At 45.9% G+C, this 19,130-nt stretch overlaps 1 protein-coding gene across 6 annotated transcripts in view; it reads right to left on the reverse strand.

Moving 5' to 3' along the window:
- The window catches only part of PTPRO (protein tyrosine phosphatase receptor type O), a 1,018,456-nt gene that overhangs the window by 441,208 nt on the left and 558,118 nt on the right, over positions 1-19,130 (reverse strand). For all 6 annotated transcript variants that reach the window (XM_086920999.1, XM_086920983.1, XM_086921017.1 and 3 more), the window contains exon 6: positions 8,604-8,765. In XM_086920999.1, coding sequence (XP_086777125.1) covers positions 8,604-8,765 — 162 coding nt within the window. The remainder of the gene's footprint in view (positions 1-8,603; positions 8,766-19,130) is intronic.

Here is a 19,130-nt window from a genome sequence, read left to right on the forward strand (position 1 = left end):
CATCACCAAAAACAGAACGGCAATACAGGTAAAAAAGGGGTATGCTGGAACTTTAACAGGGGAAAGTGTACGAGGCCCCAAGGGTCATGCAAGTTTAGACATGAATGTGGGGGGTGTGGACAGTCTTCGCATCCCGAGACCATGTGCAGAGCCAAAACGGGTGATAACGGCAGTAGGGGAAGCGCCAAACAGGTCTGACATAGGCCAAGGGGCGGCTTTACCTACACCGGTTGATACCATGGCAATGATTCCTTGGCTCAGCGAATACCCTGATCATGTCTCCGCTGGGGTGCTGCGAGACGGGTTTTCTTACGGTTTCCGCATCCCGGTGGGGAATTTTCAGGGAAAAGCACAGTGTAGGAACCAACTCTCGGTCCTGCATAATACGGCAGTGGTGCAAGCAAAGATTGGGAAAGAAGTAGCTCGGGGTCGGGTGGCAGGACCATTCAACACGCCACCAGTTCCTAATTTCGTTTGTTCACCTTTGGGAGTGGTCCCCAAGAAGGACCCGGGTGAGTTTAGACTGATACATAATTTGTCAGCCCTGAGGGATTTGTCAGTTAATGATGCAATAGACCCAGGGCTTTGTTCGGTGAAGTACGCATCCTTCGATGATGCAGTCGCCATGTTGAATCGCCTGGGGCCCGGAGCGCTGATGGCCAAAGCCGACATCGAGTCCGCTTTCCGGTTGCTCCCGGTACACCCGGACGATCAGCGTCTCCTGGGCTTCATGTTTCAGGGGCGCTATTTCATGGATAAATGTATGCCAATGGGCTGTTCCATATCGTGTGCTTATTTTGAAAAATTCAGTTGTTTTCTGCAATGGGCATTCACAAGGATTACGGGTTCTCAGCATGTCATGCATTATCTAGACGATTTTCTGTTTCTGGGGGCAGCCGGGGACACAGAATGTGCTCAGGCTCTAAATGAATTTTGTGATTTGATGAGACAGTTTGGTGTGCCATTGGCGCCAGGTAAGACTGTGGGGCCCTCAACTTCGCTCGAGTTTCTTGGAATAGAGCTCGATTCCGAAGAAGGTTGCTTCCGCTTGCCAGACGAAAAAGTGCGGAAATTCATGGCTTCGCTTGAAGCATGTATTAGAGAAACTAAGGTGAACTTGCATCAATTACAGCAGACTGTGGGGCAGTTGAATTTCGCCCTTAGAGTGATACCAATGGCCCGCCCCTTTTCCCGCTCGATTGCACAAGCCATGGTCGGTCTGAAAGAAGGGCATCACCGCACGAGGCTCTCGGCCGAGATTCGCCAGGACATGCGCATTTGGTTGGCATTTCTGGCGGACTTCAATGGTCGGGTTGTCTGGACGAAACCGGCGGTGTCCTCCGATGAATTGGGGCTGTGGACAGATTCGGCGGGGAGTATAGGTTTTGGCGCCATCTTTGGCAATCACTGGTCGGCTCAAACGTGGCCGTCATGGTGGCATGAGTTTGGACTTACAAGTAACATTGCTTTTCTTGAATTGTTCCCTATTTTGGTGGCTTTGAAAACATGGCCTGAGGGGTTCAGGGATCACTCTGTGGTGTTCTGGTCTGATAACATGACCGTCGTCGAGTGTATCAATAGTCAGGCAGCACGATGCAAGTGGATCCTGAGGTTGCTCAAGGAAATTGTTTTACTATGTATGCAATTGAACGTGCTCTTTAGAGCGAGGCATGTGCCAGGGGTACTGAATCAAGCTGCTGATGCGCTTTCTCGTTTCCGTATGCAGGCCTTCTGGGGTTTTCTGCCCACAGCGGACCCGGTGGCGGCACCATTTCCCGAAGCTCTCTGGTCTCTCGGTGCCCCGAACTACAAAACCTTGTGGGAGAGAGTTTAGCACCCAGGACAAGGAAGGCATATGAAGGGGCGTTCCGTTCCTATTGGTCCTTTTTGGGTTCTGCTAGGGGAGAGCTTTGGGGTCAGGAAGAATTTGTCATAAAATTTTTACTGTCTCTACGCAGGGCAGGCAAATCGGTGGCCACAGCCCAGAGGCATCGGGCCGCCATTTCCTTCATGGCGCGGGCTCATGGTATCCAGGACCCTACAGCATCTTTCGTGGTACAGAAAGCGCTGCGTGGGTGGCAACGCCTTGAGGGTCGCAGAATAGATGAAAGGCACCCGATAGGTCTGGATAGGTTGGCCCTGTTACTGTCCGTACTCCCTGCTACTTTTTCATCCCAGGCGGAAACAGTGTTATTCCGGGCCGCTTTTGCATTAGCATTTCATGGGGCTATGCGGGTAAGTGAACTGGTGGCAAAAAATAAGCAGGATACGGGGGTGGATTGTGCCGAGAGCACATTCAAGTAAAGGGGGAGACGATGATTGTCTCGTTTGTCAGGTCCAAGACCGATCAAGGGGCGATCGGGGATAGTGTAGTAGTCCAGCGGATCCCCGGGTCTCCCATGTGCCCGGTTGCATGCGTTGAGGAGTATTTGGCGCAGAGGGCGGCATCATGGGGAGGGACCTTGCTGAGGCATGCAGATGCCACCCCACTGACGAAGTTTCAGTTCCAGCGGGTGCTTGCAATGGCAATCTCGGCCGCGGGCCTGAACCCGGGCGAGTTTGGGACTCATTCCTTCCGGATAGGGGCTGCTACAGAGGCTACAGCCAGGGGTCTGAGTGTTGAAAAAGTGAAACAGTTGGGGCGTTGGTCCTCCAATTGTTACAAAAGGTATGTGCGGTTGCACATGTTGTGAAGCTGATATCATGTACTCACGCTTCTTGTTTTTTGTTTGGTTACAGTTTCGCAAACCTACGAGGCGGGGCGGGGCGGACTGTGCAGTCGGCCCGACACCTGGGAACCAGCGGTCAGAGATCACCGGCTGAGGAAAGAGTGGTGTGGGTCGTGGGCCACTCATACGTGAGGCGTGCCGGGGACGTATTCAAAGCAGGTGACACGATTCACACAGCTGGGGAATACGGGTACAGGGTGACCTTCTACGGAAGGGGCGGGCTCTGTATTGACCAGTTTCAACCTTTTCTTGAGGGTTTGTTAGGGCGGACAAGGTCACCGCCAGCTATAATCATAGTACATCTTGGGGGCAATGATTTGGTGACCACTGGTAGACGACTACTTCTCGAGGCGATACTATCCACAGTAAGTTGGTTGGCGAGGAGGGTTCCAGGGTGCACAATTGCATGGTCCCATATGATTCCACGAAAGGTGTGGCGGGGGGCTAATTCAGTGTCTGCTATAAATCATTCTGTGAAAAAGATTAATAACAAGCTTGGTAGACTGTTCCGTACCAGTACTTTGCATTCGATTCCTCATGGTTGTATCAGGGGGGACAATATGTATCTAGAGGATGGGGTCCATTTGTCCCAGGTGGGGAATTCTTTACTCATAGGAGACCTCGTAGCCTGGTTAAGGAGTTTGCAACATGACCTTTAGGTAGGAGTTTTGTGGGGGGTCCGGATAGCCGGTCAACTATCCGGCCTGTGGCGGTAAGGTCATGATCGGTGAGCAGTCATTGGAAGATCCCTAGGGGGGGGCGTCACCCATTACGGATGGGAGCGCCCGGGGGGAGATGGCCATTGGCCCCTCAACGGGGAGGCGGTCCCTTCTAAAGGACGGGACGCCTAAAGGAAAGGGAAGGCGGTCAAGGCCCCTCCCTGGATAGGAGGGGCTACGGGCCCCTCCTGGGAATTTCCCGGGGCCAGGACATCTGCGACGGCAGATGTGGTAAGTTGTGTGGGGTGGGGAGGGGGGTCTACGCTACCTTCTAGACACCTCACACGAGTCCTCGGACGACCACGTACATGGCGTCGAGTTAACAGGGGCCCCCGTCAAGACAAGGGAAATTGGTATGGCAAACGAGGTGCAGTCCTCTGTGCGGCCGCCCCTCACAAGTGAGGGGGGAGCTCTGGTTTAGGGATCTGACACCGGTTACGACCTTGCCGTTGGCCCTTAACGTTAGGATGTACAATTTCAATTTGAAATGCATTTTTGTAAGGATGTTAGTATCGGCTAGGAGAACCTTTGTATTAGATATATGTTAAGGTTAGCCAAACATCGTAATGTGGATATGAAATTGTACATGATATGAAACTGTTAATTTAATGTTTTGATTTTGTTTCATATTTTAATAAATACGGCTGGGAAGGGTAACTCCCTTCCCGCCTTCCAAAAGTTCAAGAACTGTTTCCGGTTTCCCAATTCTTGGGGATTGTGTTGAGAGGGGGTGGCGGGTATCTCAGCCATATGGAAAGGGGCGACCAATCAGTCCCCCCGAACGTATGGTGGAGTACCCCGATCCCCCCGGGAAGCCATTTTGGGCGGGAGGCGCGTCTCGGCTGGTATGCCCGAAGCAGCGTAGCCGGGGCGTGCTTTTTCCCGCCCAAGAGTGGGTTGTCCTAGACACCGAAGCCGTCCGCCACGCCCAGGGAGGCGGGACGAGGCGGGTTCACGCCCGCCCAGAGAAGAATAAAAGGAGCCACAAGCCAAGGAAGCATCCTCTTGTTCCTGTGCTCTGAAGCTGAACCTCCTCGCTGCACGTGAGCTCGAGACGGAACGAAGAGCCAATTTTGGACCCACCCACCATCCCCTGAAGACAGCAAGTTGTTGTGGTATAAAGTTCGTTTTTTACGTAGTAATTTTTCTTGCAGGTTGTTTCTGAATAAAGTTTATGATTCGGTTGCAATAAAGTGGATAACTCTGTGCGGTATACTTTATTAAAGACTTTCATCAGAGTGATTAGTAATGTTTTTAGATGTTTTAGGTTGAGACGTGATCTGTTTTAAGTAGGTATGTCTCTTGCTTTTTAGTCATTGATCTTGTCGTATTTATTGTTTGGTCGGGCGGTAAGGTCATGATCGGTGAGCAGTCATTGGAAGATCCCTAGGGGGGGGCGTCACCCATTACGGATGGGAGCGCCCGGGGGGAGGTGGCCATTGGCCCCTCAACGGGGAGGCGGTCCCTTCTAAAGGACGGGACGCCTAAAGGAAAGGGAAGGCGGTCAAGGCCCCTCCCTGGATAGGAGGGGCTACGGGCCCCTCCTGGGAATTTCCCGGGGCCAGGACATCTGCGACGGCAGATGTGGTAAGTTGTGTGGGGTGGGGAGGGGGGTCTACGCTACCTTCTAGACACCTCACACGAGTCCTCGGACGACCACGTACATGGCGTCGAGTTAACAGGGGCCCCCGTCAAGACAAGGGAAATTGGTATGGCACACGAGGTGCAGTCCTCTGTGCGGCCGCCCCTCACAAGTGAGGGGGGAGTTCTGGTTTAGGGATCTGACACCGGTTACGACCTTGCCGTTGGCCCTTAACGTTAGGATGTACAATTTCAATTTGAAATGCATTTTTGTAAGGATGTTAGTATCGGCTAGGAGAACCTTTGTATTAGATATATGTTAAGGTTAGCCAAACATCGTAATGTGGATATGAAATTGTACATGATATGAAACTGTTAATTTAATGTTTTGATTTTGTTTCATATTTTAATAAATACGGCCGGGAAGGGTAACTCCCTTCCCGCCTTCCAAAAGTTCAAGAACTGTTTCCGGTTTCCCAATTCTTGGGGATTGTGTTGAGAGGGGGTGGCGGGTATCTCAGCCATATGTTGCTTGTGTTGCCATTCAGAGATGACATGGCCAGGAAGTTTGGCTATGCTGGATTGATCCTATTGAGGCACGACAAGGCTGACTTGCATATGGTTGATTTCTGTCCAGAGTGGCAGAGTGAGGAGAACAGCCTTTACAACGCGGGTATTACCACGCGCTACCATTACAACGCTGCTATTACAAAGCAAGTAGTTACAACGACTTGCGCTGGAGGGCGCTGTTGGATAGGGAATAGTTACATTTTCTGCTCCAACACCTTCCCTACTGTAACGTGGTCTGGTGTTGGAATAGAAATTTAAACTATTCCACTATCCAGCGCTTACAGAGCAAGTCGTTGTAACAACTTGCGTTGTAAAAACAGCGTTGTAATGGCACGCGTGGAAAAACCCGCGTTGTAATGCCATACAACCCAGAGTGAGCAAAAGAACAATATTACATCCATCAGCATTGCTTTTTTGTTTTTCTCACTGTAATTACACTAATGTTGACCATCACACTGAACAATATACAAAGGGATTTATTTTTTTATTGTGCACTTAATAATAGATGTTAAATACTACTGAAAGTATTAGAACATTACACCAACCTTAGAAGAATGAAAGGCTGAGTTTTAAATTGCAAGCATTCAGCTTGCAAGCAAATACATTTAGTGGCCGCATACCTCGTTGAATTCCTGTACCACTAATTTAAATAGAGTCGCTTAGGCAATACAAGGGTCTCGCCAACAAAATACATTAACCCATTGTGAAATCTTTCTGGAACAGCAGCATGTGTCCTGCAGATTACGCAGTTGCTTTGAGTTGCTTCAAAGTTGTAATCAGCAGATTACACATTTATCTCTGCAGCAAATACAATATCCACCTGAGCGATGTTACCAGTACTATATCTTAAAACTGGAGAAACAAAGATATCTGCTGCAGGTTGCTCATTCACCAAGCTTTCATAAATTAGAGACTGAGACCCCTAAAGTAAGCGAGAACATGTTTACCCCACAGCTATCCTTGTTGAAAATGTCTTTAATGGCCGATCAAGTAAAATTGACTCATATGTAGCAACATATTGTAGTCTGACTATCATTGGCTCTGCCCCTTAAGGATCCACCCTTCTGTGCCTCACATCCTTTCTGCCGGGCCAGCAATATGAGGCTCCCAGAGTACTTTTTCCATTAACAGTACAGGAACTTTTTATCAATAACTTTTTTTTCATAGCAAATTGCAAGATATAAAATATGTATTTTTTGGCAAATTGTACAGACTCATTTAAAAAATGTAGTTGAGGAATGTTGGAAAAAAAATAAACTCGTAAAATAATGTGAATTTACAATCCCTGAATTTTGAACTTGTTTCATGCTGTGCAAAGAGGCATGTCTTTCGGCGCCCTACCAACTCTCATAGGAACTTACTTTCTTTTGAAAGGGCACAATCGAAGTAAATATTTATATTTCGCTGTTTAAACAACCTTCTGGCACATGCATCAATGTAGGCTTTTGCGATTCCTAAATAGCGATTTCTAAGGAATCGCTTTTTAGGAATCGCAAAAGCCTATACATGTAGCAATCGCTATAAAAATAGCGATTCCTAAACATTCCTTAATTGCTACTCGCAAATTGCTAGTCGCAATTAAGGAATACTGTCCCATTCATTCCTATGGGCCTCCAGGCCCATAGGAATGAATTTGAGATTGCAGGAGCAATTTGTGAGTACCAGTAGGTACTCGCAAATTGCACATGCAATTTCAAGGGTGTCAAAATGACACCCTGTTGCACCCCTGAAATTGATCTCTGCACATATGTTGCACACACACATGCCCTAAGGGCATATGTGTGCGCAACATGAAACTTTGAAAAATGAACAAAAGTGCATTTTTCAAAGTTTTTGCAAATTACCATGAAGTTCAACTGCATGGTAATTTGCTACTCCAATTAACGAAATCGCATTTTTTTAAAATCTTTTATGCATTTCATTTAAGGAATCTCAATTTGGGATTCCTTAAATGCAATCGCAATTTAAGGAATCGCAATTTATAGATTCCTTAAATTGCGATTTTCGCATTTGGGATGATGCTTCCCAAATGCAAAAATACCGGTGGCAAAGGGGCCGGTTCTGAGAATCTGCCCGTTTGCGACCGGTATTTGGTTTGATGTATGGGGCCCCTTTTATATAGAATTTTGTTTTTAGAAAAATCAGCACAATAGAAAACTTGATAAGTGCACAAATGTATAAAAAAATAATTTCTAAGTAAAACTTTAATATTAAGTTTAATAATTTGCACAACTTTACTTCATATTTCAGTTAAAGAATCAATGAAAAAGCTGAACTCCTGTTTCATCATGCGCAAAACACGATCAGTTTGCATGTGAAATTATAAAGGACTAAGGCCCACATGCATCAAGCATTTTTGGAGTCGCAAACGATGCGATTCCTTAAAATCGTCCGTTTGCGATTCCAAAAATGCTTTTTTGGATGCATCAAGCAATTTTAGAAATCGCAACATTTTTGCGATTTCTAAAATTGCGATTGCTTTTAAGAAATCGCAAATTTGCGATTTCTTAAAAGCAATGCATGATTACTTTTAAAATTGCGAAATCGCAATTAGGGGGTCAAATTTACCGAGTGGTTGAACCACTTGGTAAATTTGCAAAAAGTGTTTAAAACGCTAAAAATGCATTTTTTACAACATTCATATTACGGACACACATGTCCTTAGGACATGTGACCAACGGGAATAGCGAATTCGCAAATTGTATTTCGGTAATTTATGCGATTCGGTAAAAATTGCGATTTTTACCGAATCGCATAAATTTACCGAAAATAATCATGCATCCCGTTTTGCGAATTCTAAAATGCGAATCGCTATTTTTCGCACTTTAGAACTCGCAAAATCCCGGGATGATGCATGTGGGCCAATAATCATTGTATTAGTGTTCTAAATAGAAAGCGCTTTACTTTGTTAACTTCAAAATCTGTTAACTGCAGTACCTTCTGAACTTTGCGCCCTACTAAAGATTTGCAACAGCTAAAAGCTAAAAAATATTTTCATACTCACTGATATAAAAACTGAACGTGTTGGTCAGTTGACTGGTTCTAATTTCACAGGGCCCAGAGGAGCTAAATGTTGTCACTGATAATTTATATTTTCCTGGCTCCTTCAGGTCGGTCGCAAATTCATGTGCGTTCTCGTCCATGGTCGAAAATTCTGTTGAGTTCCCTAAATCAGAAAACATGAAGTAGAGGTTAATTAAAATGTGAGAAGGCCTGCCTCTTGCAGCAATTGATTTATTATGAAAAAGCGGATAGCAGACTCCCCCTAAGAGAGACATGTGGGGATATCATTTATAGAAATTATTCTAATCTCCTTAAATCATTTTGCAAAGGGACCATCACATTGCATCCAATGAAACAGGTTACATTACTGAACATCTGCGAGCCTATGGGAAATAATTTCAAGCAGGGAACATGATTATATTAACAAAAGCTGACAGACATAACAAAATAAGAACTAAGTAAATACATCAAAGGGAAAACAAATTCCCGAAATATATAAAAAGTTATAAAGAATCTGTTTAGTCAATGTTTTATGGTCTCATCTTAGTCAACTAGTTAGATGCATAGCTGCATTATATGACAAATGCCGTCGGTAAAATGTGTGCAACTGTCTGTGTTCTTGCAAAAATACCCAACATGTAGCAATCAGAACAGTATCATCTACCTAACACTAGCCATTTACCAGTGTATTTCGCATGCCAGAACTAACATTTATAACATTGTTTCACTTATAAAATGCAATAAATGGACTAGGACACTTTACCCTGCATGCGTTATTCGGCAGTGCCATAACCCTGCAGTTTTTACATCGCAAAATCTTTTACAACGCAGGGCTTTACACCGTAAACTATTACAACTCATTTGTCATTAAAACGCAATTTACTATTGTAACTCCACAGTGGTGTTACTTTGGGGAATACGTTGTAATAGTTTGCAGTGTAAAGCCCTGCATTGTAAAAGATTTTGCGGTGTAAAAACTGTGGGGTAATGGCACTGCGGAGTAAAGCATGCGGGGTAAAGGATGTTTCCTCAATAAATCATATACACGCTTAAACGCATTCTCACATGGGACTGGAACATTAAACTCGATGCTTGGGAAACAAAAGACACATTTATATATATATACCGTGATCAAGGTGTCAGCAGACACTGAAACGCGTTGGTTGTGCAAACTTGGAAAATTTGGAAAAAAAGATAACATATAAAAAGTACCCGTGAGTGCGAATCTTTCTTCGTAAGGAGAGTGGGAAGAATATATATATATTAGTATAGATTGTTTATATATGCCAGTGCTATGGTGCTAGAGAACAATTTGAAGTAAATGACGTAAAACAACTTCAAGAGATTTTATTTGTGAATTTATTTTTGTTTCTACTTTTAAAATCTGATTCAGGATTTGGGCCTAATATGGAGATTTGGGAAACTGTGTATCAAAAATTCGCAGATGTCCAACCTACCCAGTTTACGGATCCCCATCTCACTTAGAAGTGGTGGAACCCCTGCATTTCTGATGATGGAGCCTGAACCAGCTCTGCATCAAAAGCTCCCTCCCTTCTGCTGGTGAGAATGGTGTTGAAGAGGCTGCCTTTTTTAATCAAGCCTGCAAGAGCATGTGCTAGTCCCTGCGTTTTACTTGGAAGACACAGTTGTATACACAAAAGGCCTTGGAGACTGCCCTATACTTTCCATTTGTTGGTTTGCGTGGCACTCTTCTTTACAGCCTCCTAATTCATCAAGTCAGGCCTAAAATAATTTCCATTCCTCTCAGTGGAGCAGGGACTGGACACTGATTGATTCAACTTAATCAGTGCCCATCCGCTGACATGATTGGGGTACTATTTAGTTCTGTTTAACTTTTGTTCTGTTTAACTGTTTTTCTGTGACTGGCAAAATTTGCCCAGTAGGACAAACACAGCTGAAAAGAATTTTGTTCTATAGTAAAGTTTATTCTCATTTGCCAAGACTTCTTTTCTCACTTTGCACTCATATTTTCTTTTGTTTTTTCTCATGGGCGCTGTTCACATAAAATTAGGATTATTTTTTTGCAAAGCGACATTGTTTCTTTCTTATGTGTAATTTTGTAAACTGATGCTTCAACACATAATCGCAAAACGAACAATTGATGGGCGGAATGCTGAACAATAGCAAACATTTACCCCCATTATAGAGATCTGGGCCCAAATCCATTGTTTCTTTGCTCACCATGCCATTCCAGTTTGGACCCAGCCATATGCAAATCAGTCTTGAACCTGCTCCCCATGGGAACAGTCCAGCCCGAGCTGCCAAGCATCCACTCTAACACTTTAAAAGTGCAAAAAAATTCTTACAAACCCTAAAAAGGGAGAGCTCAATGCCCCAGGGTCCTGCTAGCAGGACCCGGAAAAAAGAACTGAAAGTGGAGGGGACCTGCTGTGCATTCTGGGATACTGAGAGTTCCAGAAAGTTTTCTTAAAGGCACGGTATCCCTTTTTGAGCCACATAATGGCAGCCTATGGGGCTTGTCTGTCCACCCCTTCCTCTCTATCATTCCAGAGGCTTTCTTGTTAAAAGGGGAAGTTTCTCTATGAAAGAAACTTGGCAGGCTGTGGAATATCTAGTTGAAATACTGGACAGTGTAGCCTGGCAGGTGTAGGCTGCATTATTTGTCTTTAAATTCTCTCTTAAGTGTCTATGCAGGACTGCACAAAAGACAGTTTAAGAGATTATTTTTGATTGCTCCGGGGTCCCCGCACATGAGCGGGACTATTCACTAGATTATGACTATAACAGAGATACCCCTACTACAGAACTGAAGTTACAGGTAAGATAATACTCCTTCAGGGTTATCACTCCTCATCAACCAGCTAGCTTGACTCCAGCACAAAACCACCATCACACTCGCAGTGACAAATGCTTACAGAACAATTGATGGACGGAATGCTAAACAGTGTTAAATATTCACGCCCAGTATAGAGATCTGGGCTCAAATCCATCAATTTTTTGCTCAATATGCCATACCAGTTTGGACCCAGCCACATGCAAATCAGTCTTGGCCCTGCTCCCCATGGGAACAGTCCAGATGAACTGCATGGCCTGGTCTCCGTGGCCACTGGATTGAAGATAGACTGGCTGATGAGGGGTGATACCCTGAAATCTGTCCCAGGATGCTTGTTTTCGGTCCAGGGAGGACCTGGATTGTCACTTCGGGCAGTTCCCATGAGGTCCAGGATCAAGGCAGATTTGCATATGGCTGGGTCCAAACTGGGGTGGCGTGGTGACCAAAAAAAAACAATGGATGACTGGGGATGAATGTTTTCATTGTTCAGCATTCAGTCCATCATTTGTTCTTTTTACTGTTAACACTTAATTGTGCAGTATACCCCAATCCACCCGCTAAATCCGCCCGACTCCTATCTATGCCAAGCCATCCACCTCACCCCACGCCAATCTGCCCCACTCAATCCAATCCACCCCAGACCAATCCAATTCACCCCACTTCAATCCAAACCACCTACCAGAATCTAATCAACACACTCCAGTCCTCCCAACCCACTCCAATCTGCCCCACTTCAATTTGCTCCACTCCAAAATGCTCCCTCTAATCCAAAACAATCTGCCCCACTCCAATCTTTCACAATCCAATCTGCCCCACTCCAGTCCAAAACAGTCTGCCCCACTGCCATCCAAAATAATCTATCCCACTCCAATCTAAAACAATGTGCTCCACTTCAGTCTGTCACACAGCAATCCAAAACAGTCTACCCCACTCCAATCGATCAAATCAACATAAAAAGGTAAATAGCCACGTTTGTAAGCTCACAATGTGCCCCACTTCAGACCACAATACACCAATCTGCCCCACTCCAATCCAAAACAGTCTGCCCCACTCCAATCAATCAAATCAATTAAAAAGTTAAATAGCCATGTTTTTAAGCTGCGCTTAAAAGAACTAACATCCTTAGTAGAACGCAGGTGCAAGGGAAGAGCTTTGCAGCCTGCAGAAGCCAACACAGAGAAATAGGTGCTTCCCCATCTCTTCCTCTTCATCTAAAGCATCAATGCATCAGCAGTACGTAAAGATCTAGATGGTTGATAGTGAGACATTTTCATGGTAAGATAGTTGGAACCTAGGCCATAGAGAGCTCAATGGGATAACACAAGTCCCTTGAACTTCACTCTTTCCCAAGTAGGCAGCCAGTGCAACTCCTTGAGATTAGTCTGTATAGAGGCATTCCTCAGGATGTTGAGCAGGAGCCGGGCTGCAGCATTCTGCACCAACGGAAGTCTCTTGAGTTGTTACTGTGGGATACCCTAATATAATGCATTGGCATAGTCCAGTCGATATGTTATTAGGGCATGGACTACTATCTTCTGACAAGGAGCCAGAAGAAGGAAAATAATTTCCTCAGGAATCGAAGAAGGCCAAAACTGGTCCCAACTACTCTCTCCACCTGTGGTTTGAAGGACAAGTTGTCATTGAAATTTACTCCAAGATTCGGGAGAGATGGAGCAGAGCTAGGCTAAACTTCACCACCCCAAGAGGGGGTGGGGATCCGACAACCCACACTTCTGTTTTATTCATGCTGCACTGGAGATTATTCCAGCGCATCCACTGAAACACCGCTGAGAGATACGCTTCACATCTGTAATGGGCAATAGAGATGTTCCAGCCCCAAGTTAGGAGGATATGCGTGTCATCAGCGTAAGAAATGACCTGCACTCCAAAGAATTCCACCAGGGTTGCCAAGGGTGACATGTACACATTAAACAATGTTGCACTCAAGGCAGATCCGTATGGAACCCCAAACCTAAGGGGTTTGGAGTCAGATGCAAATGATGAAATCCACACAGACTGACATCTACTCAATAAGAAGGTGCCCAACCAAGCCTGGCGGTTCCACCTATCCTGATATCCTGCAAACGCTGCATCAGGATAGGGTGGGAAACTGTTTCAAATGCTACGGAGAGGTCCAGAAGCAATAAGGCAACTTTCTTCCCATTATTAGCATCAGAGTCCTCTACCAGAGTGGATTCAGTGCTGTATCCTAGGCGCCGGAAACCCAATTGTGATGGATGCAGAAACTGATTGGTGTCAAGATATGTGGAAGTTTGGACATTGATCAGTTTTTTGAGGATCTTTGAAAATGCTGGCAGCAAAGAAATCAGCCTGCAATTGACTAAGACGGTCTTGTCAGCTAAAAGTTTTTTTTAGAAGCAGAGTCAGCTTGGCCTTCTTCCAGAAGCTGGGAAAAAATAGTCTGGCACAGTGAGTTATTTAGAAGAGTTCAAGGTAGGATTAATGGCCTCAGCGTTAGTGATCAAAATGTGAGGGAGGCAGGGGTTATCAGGGGAGCTGGACTTACAAGCTTTGAGAGCTTTCTCAGAGTCAGAGGAATTTGGGAACTATCAGCATTTCTGACAGCCAAACTTCAGCTGGCTCCATTTGCAGAAGCCTTTGACCTAAGGGTCCGCCCACTACTAGTCCAGGTTATATAGTGGTTGTCCTGCCCTTCATTCATTTTGCAAGCCCAGGTCCGCCATGGAAGGCACAGCACACTCAGGCAGGAAAAATGTATAAAAAACATTCATGCGCATCATGGTGATTGCTGGGAGTTTGTTTGACAAAACCAAAAAAGCATATCAAGTGGAGCCAAGAAAATATAGCACCCATTTATCATTCTATTCAGACTTGTGCATCTGCCACACAGGTAAACACAAGGTAGCTATTCAAGGTTGTTTATCCATACCAGGCAAGTGGAAATCTCAATATATTCTATACTGTCCTCTGTCATGGTAGCGGAGGGCACGGCCTACACTGACCTACTATACAATCAGATTCTTCTAACATGATTTTGCATCTCCTGAGCACTGTGGGAAAAGTGGATTTGAGCTCTCTCTCCTAGCGCCAGTAAAGGCAATTTGGCTTGAAAGACTGGACAGAGTCTCTGATTGGTAGCACAGTAACCCAAATCCACCAATCCATATCTTCACTGAAATTGATAAGACCTGTCTTAGATTGATAACATAGCTCTATAAACGCAATTTGACAATGTTATCAAATGAAAAATGTGAATGCTATATTAAGAAATGTGACCCTATTTAGAACAATCAAACTTGAAAATAATGAACCTATTTCTGAATTTTCAATAAAAATATCTTAGTTTAAAAGAAGTTACAATGCTACTAATGGAGAAGTGTGGCTCAATGGTTAGTGTGGCAGACCCTGATGCAGAGGTCTGGCCCGGGACCAGGGTTCAATACCCACCTCGGCGGCTGTTGTGCTCAATTTCCACAGACCTGATAATTTTAATCATGGGTCCCACTCTGCAACTCTGGACAATAGCTTGCTTTATCTCCACAATGGCTCCAGCAGCGCTTGGATGCCTGGCTTCACCTTGGGGGTGCCCAGGAGTAGACATTTTACAGGGAAAAGCCAGGAAGGGTTCCTAAGCGGTATACGGACAGTGCCGGGACACTTCTGTTGGAGGTAGCTGTGCGCTTTACAAATACTGGCATTTACTTTAATGTGCTTGTATTATTCATTACCAATCTGTCGGAAGGGTGGACTCGAGAGTATAAAGTTAATCCATTGGCCATAACGTCTTTGGAAGTGTTGCTTTTTTTCACAACTAGGGCCCATATTTACAAGAAACTGGTGAAGCGCAGAGTTAATGCAAAAATGACGGTTTCAAAATGCAGGGATGCATGGTATTCACAAGAATGTTGTGCACCCCTTTGTTACCCCTAATGCTGGCACTAAGAAACAGCCACCCTAGTGCCATTTTGCTGAGGTGCCTGAGCTGCAGGGGCAAATGTTTATGTGCAGGAAGGGTCACCTTTCTGCATATAAATAATCTTTTCAGGTGATTTGCTCTATCTATGTGCGCTGGAGAATGCAGCAGATGTGGAAAGACCAAAATATGAATAGAAATATAACATTTCTCCTCATATCGCCTGCTTAAGACCAGGTATTCACTGGTGTTTTTTTGGCGCCGTTCCAAACCTTGTAAATATGGAGCATCTTCAAAACGCAATTCGTGTTGCAGTGGAATGCCCACTGCAACACCCATTGCAGGCCCCTTTCATGCTAAGTGCTGCATGAATAAGGACATTATTTACAAGGCTGTGGTAAACGCTGTTAAGTGGCTTAATGCCACCCTGTAAATAAGGCTAAGGAGTTACTAAAGTTATACGCATTATATACTTGAAGGTGCTTTCAGGCACCTGTCTTTATCAATTGATCTATTGTTGAGTCATTCACACTTTGCTTCCATCCACTACAGCATACAGTATGGGGCAATGGGTTGCACTCTTTAGGTCACCAGTTAACTTCATTTTGAGTGACCACACTTTGTCCCGCACAATGACCACATCCAAGGCAATTCCTTTCTGTAACAGTGTTTTTGATTTCCTTTATAATTACTTTAGTGTAGCCTTTGTGCTCAGAGCCTAATGTGAAAGCAGTGAGCTTTATACCATAACCCACATTCCACACTTTATCAGATCCTGCTTATTGTCAATACTGTTGTAAATTCTTCTTCGAGTGTCCTTGGTTTATCAGCAAGTATATCACAGCATAACATAATGTCACTGTTAGAAATAGGGTTTCTGGTTGACTAGGGTATACACATAAGCCAGGCGGCAGAACCCACCATTCTAGTCAGGATAAGGGAGTTACACAACCAAGATAACTCCTGCTCACCTCTGTGAGAAGTTGGCCTGGTATATGCTGTCCACCAATTAAAGTGGACACGTTGTACCAGTCCAAACAACCCTTATGGTGATTTAAGAGGTCAAAGATAACCTTAGAAAGCTATCCATGTGGTAGCTGTGGAGAGCAGCCTTCTCACTTAGTCTTGAAGGAATGTTACGCAGCTTGTGTTACCAGAATGCAAACTTATTGAATTGTTAAATGAAAGAGAACCACACAGTAGTTATAAAAATATGTATTTATTATTATAACACACTCTAAATACTTCACAGTATCTGCTACATGCAGATAAACACAAAGCACACAATACTGTAGCACAGAAACAATCGTAAGTGGCACTAATACACAGTGGGCTCCAGGGGAGACAAAACCTAAAATAGTGGTATAAGAACCACAACTCGAGTCAAGACAGTGTCTAGAGGATGTTGAATTGCTGGACCCCAAGGAATCAACCAAGGTGAGTAAGTAGGGACCCGACGGAGGACGGGTGCAGTGTGGGAACACGTCCGCATGCGCTGTACAATTCTATAGGAGAGTCGCGGTTGCAGTTTTAAAGTTTAAGGACCCTTGTAAGTGGACTTCGAAGAAACCCAGTGGAAGTTAGGAGGTTGGGGAGCCATCCACCTGCGGGTACCGTAGTACCAGAGTTCCCTATCCCAGGGAAGCTGGGTGCATAGGTCAGAAGTTGTGTCAGACACCGCTGTCGATCTCGACGGAGGACTTAGAAGAGCCACTGCTGGGAAGAAGTAAAGTGTCAGTTCGAATCCAAAGGTGGATTTTTGATAAAGAGAACCTGAAAGCAGAGGGGACAGAGTCTGGGTCACTCAGGAGTGACCAGGGGCTCAGTAGACGAATGCCCCACCGATGTCGGGTGCTTCAGGTGCGAAGAGGGTGTTCTTGACTCTGCAGCCACAGGTACCAGGAGATGTTGAGGGTGGCCAGGAGCCGGATATGAGCTGTTCCATGACGGATGTCAAGTGCTGAGGGGTTGGTGTCTGGCGGGAGCACCAACAAGCTTTGGCAGCGGCCCCCAACGAGGAAGGTCAAGACACGTTACGGTTCGGACCAGCAAGGTCCAGGAAACTCACCAAACACAGGGGAGTTAGGGCAAGCCTGGAGCAACCAGTGGAGAACCTGAAAAGCAGTGTTTATCCTCAAGAGGTCCCACAATATAGAGGCACATGAGTCGCAAGGGGACCTCAAGCAGTTTCATAAAGCAGCAGCTCACGGAGCACTCAGTGTGAGGAGGCCAGAGTTCTTTGGTGCAAATGATGCCAGAGGTTGGGGCTACTCTGAGCCCAGTGCACTTTATTTTAGAAACACCATCAAGCATATACACTTGCAAAAGTACACGGGGCACAGTGGTACGGGTATTGGAGCCTCCACAATGGATTCTCACATCAAACTTGGTAAGAGGGCAGCTTGGATCTCAAGGGACTTGGAAACCCACCACTTGTGCTGCTGGAGCCTTCAGAGTCCGTAGGAGCTCAGGAGCAGCGGACCAGTCAATTGCAATGTGGTGCCTGCAGGATAGTGACTCCTTCACTCCAAGGGAGATATCTTCAGTTAGCCTTGATGCTCCACGGGTCCTGCAAAGAACCTGTATGGTGCACAGGCACAGACGATGCTTCAGACTGAGAGGGAGACAAAGTTGGGCCCATACCAAGTCCAGAGTCTCCAGACGGTTCGAAGTTCAGTGGTTTCTGGTTCAGGTCCACGTCCAATCTAGAGTCCTACAGCCAGGTAAGTCCTTTTCTACCCACGGGAGAGGGTTAGACTGATTCAGGAGAACCTGCCAGGGGAGGGTCAGGACATTGGGGAGTTATTCCCATGTCCTTTGTCCAGTTTCGAGCCAGAGCAGGAGCCAATGCCTCCTAGGACTGGTTTGAACTGGACTATGCACAGGGACACCAAATGTGCCCCTCATGCAGACTTTCGGTCACTGGCAGGCGCAACCACCCAGGCCTAATACATTAAACCCTGTCTGGAAGGTGGTCACACCTCCCTGTAACAGGATTCCTATTGTTCTGCCTTCCCCTGCTCAAGCTTGGCTCAGCAACAGGAGGGCAGAAATGTCTCTGGTCGGCAGCAACCATTTTGGGATGCCTGGGACTAGAAGGCTGGTAGCGGGAACACCAGGGACCTCACACAGCTCATTTCTGAGGGGTGGAATCATACCTCCCACACCTGGAGTACAGCAGCCCGCTTCAGGTGCGAAGAGGGTGTTCTTGACTCTGCAGCCACAGGTACCAGGAGATGTTGAGGGTGGCCAGGAGCCGGATATGAGCTGTTCCATGACGGATGTCAAGTGCTGAGGGGTTGGTGTCTGGCGGGAGCACCAACAAGCTTTGGCAGCGGCCCCCAACGAGGAAGGTCAAGACACGTTACGGTTCGGACCAGCAAGGTCCAGGAAACTCACCAAACACAGGGGAGTTAGGGCAAGCCTGGAGCAACCAGTGGAGAACCTGAAAAGCAGTGTTTATCCTCAAGAGGTCCCACAATATAGAGGCACATGAGTCGCAAGGGGACCTCAAGCAGTTTCATAAAGCAGCAGCTCACAGAGCACTCAGTGTGAGGAGGCCAGAGTTCTTTGGTGCAAATGATGCCAGAGGTTAGGGCTACTCTGAGCCCAGTGCACTTTATTTTAGAAACACCATCAAGCATATACACTTGCAAAAGTACACGGGGCACAGTGGTACGGGTATTGGAGCCTCCACAATGGATTCTCACATCAAACTTGGTAAGAGGGCAGCTTGGATCTCAAGGGACTTGGAAACCCACCACTTGTGCTGCTGGAGCCTTCAGAGTCCGTAGGAGCTCAGGAGCAGCGGACCAGTC

This window comes from Lissotriton vulgaris, chromosome 1_1, assembly GCF_964263255.1.
Source record: "Lissotriton vulgaris chromosome 1_1, aLisVul1.2, whole genome shotgun sequence".
NCBI classification, from domain to species: domain Eukaryota; kingdom Metazoa; phylum Chordata; class Amphibia; order Caudata; family Salamandridae; genus Lissotriton; species Lissotriton vulgaris.